At 43.7% G+C, this 4,069-nt stretch overlaps 1 protein-coding gene across 1 annotated transcript; it reads right to left on the reverse strand.

Annotated features, from left to right (window-relative positions):
- Positions 1 to 2,851: 2,851 nt before the first annotated feature.
- On the reverse strand, positions 2,852 to 3,691 carry LOC139695794 (uncharacterized). The gene has a single exon (XM_071594581.1). It carries the CDS (start codon positions 3,689 to 3,691, stop codon positions 2,852 to 2,854), a length of 840 nt encoding a protein of 279 aa, XP_071450682.1.
- Positions 3,692 to 4,069: the final 378 nt, after the last annotated feature.

The following is a 4,069-nucleotide window of genomic DNA, read 5'->3' on the forward strand; positions in this document are numbered from 1 at the left end:
AGACGGGATGAAGGGAGGAAGAAAGTACTCAGAGATGAAGAGGGACTTGATGTAGATTGGGATGTTGTGTTTTGCTGGGTGTCACAAATTGTTGAATTAGTAATTTTGTTCATCCGAAGACCTACCTTAAGCGGTAGATTACCTAATAGTAAAAATAAAAACATTGGTTTTTACGATCTTTTCGTCAAATTCCTGGTGAAGTTTATGGTTCACCAAAGACGGGCGGCCAATTCCGTCAGCATCTTAGACAATTGTGTTCACTCTCAAACGAACGCCAGCACTGACGCACTCAACTGTTGTCACTCATAACATTTTGTCCGTACAGAGCACAAATTTTCCGATGAATGTCAGCAGCTTTGAAGGGTATTGCCAGTTCAAACCTCTTATCACAAAACGGATTTTAGATTTGGCGGGATTTCCAATTGTATTGTTCATTTTGACTCGCTACTCTAAAAAAACGACAAGTGGCACCGCCTCCAGAACACTGCAGATCGAGGAGTACTGCCTTAGTGTGTGTTGGTGTGTCAATACAGCAAAACTTTGGTTCCTCCCACTACTTCGTTCGCTACACGTAAACGTAAGTTACCTTCTGGACACTCCTCGTATATATTGGGAAAACATGTCTACTGGTTATTGGAGAGAAAATAAAAATGAACCCTGGGAAAAAGATTTGGAGAAAAGGGGTTTGACTCGAGAAAAAAACTGGGTACAAGAAATGCGAATTATGTAGTTGGATATACGGAGGAAAGGATTGTTGAAAGAAAAGATGTACGATTTAAATATTGAGCGATGTTCAATGAATGCGTGGCGTGATATCGTGTGTGATGCTAAGGACGACGGGAGGCGACTGCAGAGGAATGAGGCACACAAGGGGGAGTGATCTGCGTTTGTAAGCAGCGATGGGAAGCGGAGTGTTTGGAAGGGGAAATGGAATGGAGCGGGCAGCTGTTGCTTGGAAAAATCTACGCTGGGGTGAAGGGGAAGGATGAAATGCATCATATTTGCAGAATAGTGTAATAACACTGGACACATTCGCGAGAGTTGAAAGGGAAATTAATATAGTATATGGAGGTGATACCCGGAGAAATAGAGGTTGAATATAGACTAGTGGTTAACCCTTTGCACCCGTGTGCTTTTTTTCCCGATTGCCTTAGTCTCTTCGGGATTCAATTTTTTAAATACCCCAAATTTACTAAGCGTGGCACTTGAATGAAAAACTGGAGTTTCTTTTCATACAAACTTATTTATTTGGATTTTTTGACATAATTATTGATGAAGTGTAATTTAAACTCCATTATTTTTCATGGCATGATATTTTTGGAAGCATTCACCAACATGAAGACCTGGTTTACATTCACATGTCTCACAGATCTATACCGTCTCTCTCCCTCCACCTTTGATTTTTCGGTAATAGCAAACCTCACAATCTTCATGTTTTCTCTCAGGGTGAGGTGTGATTATATGGAGTTTTCCATCTAAACGTTGTTCTATGTTTATGGATGGTAATCTAACCCTGGAAGTTTGTGTGCCATCTCGGATTTCTCCAACGAGATCGTGTATTAGTTTCCTAACAAATTTCACATGCGAGATCGGTTTTTCATTTTTTCTTTGTTGGCATTCTTTATACAATAGATATGAATTAACAACACTGACCTCAAGCCCCGGGAAGAACAATTTACGCCGCCATTTTAGAGTATCCCTCATGAAACAATACATGCTTATGTAATGATCCGCTACATCAACTCCCCCCATAAACTTGGTATTGTTTGTCACAACCTTAGGTTTGAAAACCATTTCATTCCCACCGCCACGAACCCTCCCTTCCACGGACTCAGTCTCTGCAGTGTCCCACGTACTGGGCATTGTGACCATCCTCTTGTCCTTCCATGCAAGGGGCATTAAATTTTCATCCTTGCAAGCCACTCTCTCTCCTTTCTTTAGCTTTGGATGTTTGATCACAGCTGGATTATCTTTCCTATTGGGCATTATTGTCCCTGTCAAGTTTGCTTTTTCCTTTAGCAATTCCATTGCAAGAGTGACACTAGTGTAATACCTGTCAGTGAAGAAATGATGGCCTTGAGAAACAGATGCTGAGTTCTTCAATCTTTCATGCAGTTCTAAACCATTCAAGAAGTTCTCTCGGGTTTCCCACCGGGTCAGGTTGCAGTACACCGACGTTTCGAAGGCTGACTCTGCCATCGTCTTCAGGGTGAAGTATTGAGCATTTTTCAGTTTTTAAGATTTTAATTTGTCAAAAAGTTATTGTACAATATATTTACATGAGACAGGAAAAGTTTGGAATTGACAAACACCCGTTATAGGCCGAAGCCTCTGCATGAAAAAGGCCTGGTATTTATACACTCCTCCGGGGCTCAGGTGTGCCCTGATTGGCCGGAAGCGTTAGTGTGCTCCGCTACGGCCAATCGGGTGCGTTCCCGTGCATTCTTTATTTTCTTTAGCACTGGCTTCCAAGTGTTACTGATTTGGATGCCGTTGTCTCTGTTGGAAGTATTGGTGTCTAGTCTGATTTCAACGGCTTCTTTCACCACGCGATCCCAATAGCCGTTGGCGTGGCATAGCCTCTTCGTGCCGGTAAAGTTAATTCTGTGGTCGTTATTGGGGCAATGTTGGGGGACCGCAGATTTCGCTGGGTATAATAATCTGATGCACCTCTCGTGTTCCTTCAGGCGTGTTTCTATGGTGCGGCCGGTCTCCCCAATGTATGCTTGGCCGCACTCGCAAGGAATCCAGTACACTCCTGAGGTCTTCAATCCCCGTTTGTCTTTCGCTGTGTCAAGGACTGATTGCAGCTTCCTTATTGGTTTGTGGATCGTTTCCACCTTGTATTTCCTTAATATCCTAGAGATTTTATTGGAAATCGTAGAGACAAACGGATGCAGGCTCTCGCAACAGGTTTTTCTGCCTCTTCTCTCCGACCTTCAGGATTCGTGAAGGCCCTTTTAAGGGCCATGTTGATTTCCCGGGTCCCATACTCATTCTGCTGGAACGTCTTCCTTAGGTGATGTATTTCCGCCTCCAGGTGCTCTTGGTCCGAAACTGAAGTGGCTCGGTGCACGAGTGTGGAGATTACTCCTCTCTTTTGTGCGGGATGATGATGACTTCTCCCGTTCATGTATAGGTCGGTGTGGGTCGGTTTTCGATAGACTTGATGGCCTAAGCTGCCGTCTCTTTTCCTCTCGATCAGAATATCGAGGAAGGGCAGGCGTTTATTCTTTTCAGTCTCCATGGTGAGCTGGATGTTCGGGTGGACACTATTCATATGGACGAGGAATTCGGTGAGTGCTTCCGGTCCGTGTGGCCACACGATGAAGGTGTCATCCACATATCTGAAGAAGTATTTTGGCCTTAAGGGTGCTGTTCCAAGTGCTCTCTCTTCGAAGTCCTCCATGTAGAAGTTCGCAATGGCCGGTGACAATGGAGAACCCATGGGGACTCCTTCCACCTGCTCGTAGAATTTGCCAATGTAGAGGAAATATGTCGAGGTGAGGACGTGGCGGAAGAGATCGACGGTCTTCTCATCGAACCGCGCTTGGAGAAGTAGCAAAGTGTCTTTGATCGGCACCTTAGTGAATAGCGATATGACGTCAAAGCTCGCTAAAATGTCTCGGTTGTCCAAGCGAATATTCCGTAGGGTTTTGACAAATTCTGCAGAGGAGGAGGTCCTACACATAAATGACCAGTGGAGAAGGGGATTCTGCTAAGCTCATGGTCATTCACAGATATAGCATTCCACTTTTCTTTTTCTGGTTTTCCACTATAAACACTACTTTCACTGGGCCTTATGCCCGAATGCACAATGCTATCACTTATAATTTCATCACTATCACTTTAATAAACAATTGTGCGTCTTCGTTTTATCGGTATGAATTCAACAATACTGTCACTGTCAGTACATTCACCCTGATCTTTGGACGTTTTCCTTTCCATAGCTCCACTTGGACGAGCGACTGGTTCATCATCTCCGAACGCATTCTCAGATAACTCACTTTTGTCACTATTATATTTGTCAATAAATTCATCAGTTACGATGTAAAATTCTTCGTCGCTG

Source organism: Hetaerina americana, unplaced genomic scaffold (genome assembly GCF_022747635.1).
Source record: "Hetaerina americana unplaced genomic scaffold, ioHetAmer1.1.p SCAF_64, whole genome shotgun sequence".
Taxonomy (NCBI): domain Eukaryota; kingdom Metazoa; phylum Arthropoda; class Insecta; order Odonata; family Calopterygidae; genus Hetaerina; species Hetaerina americana.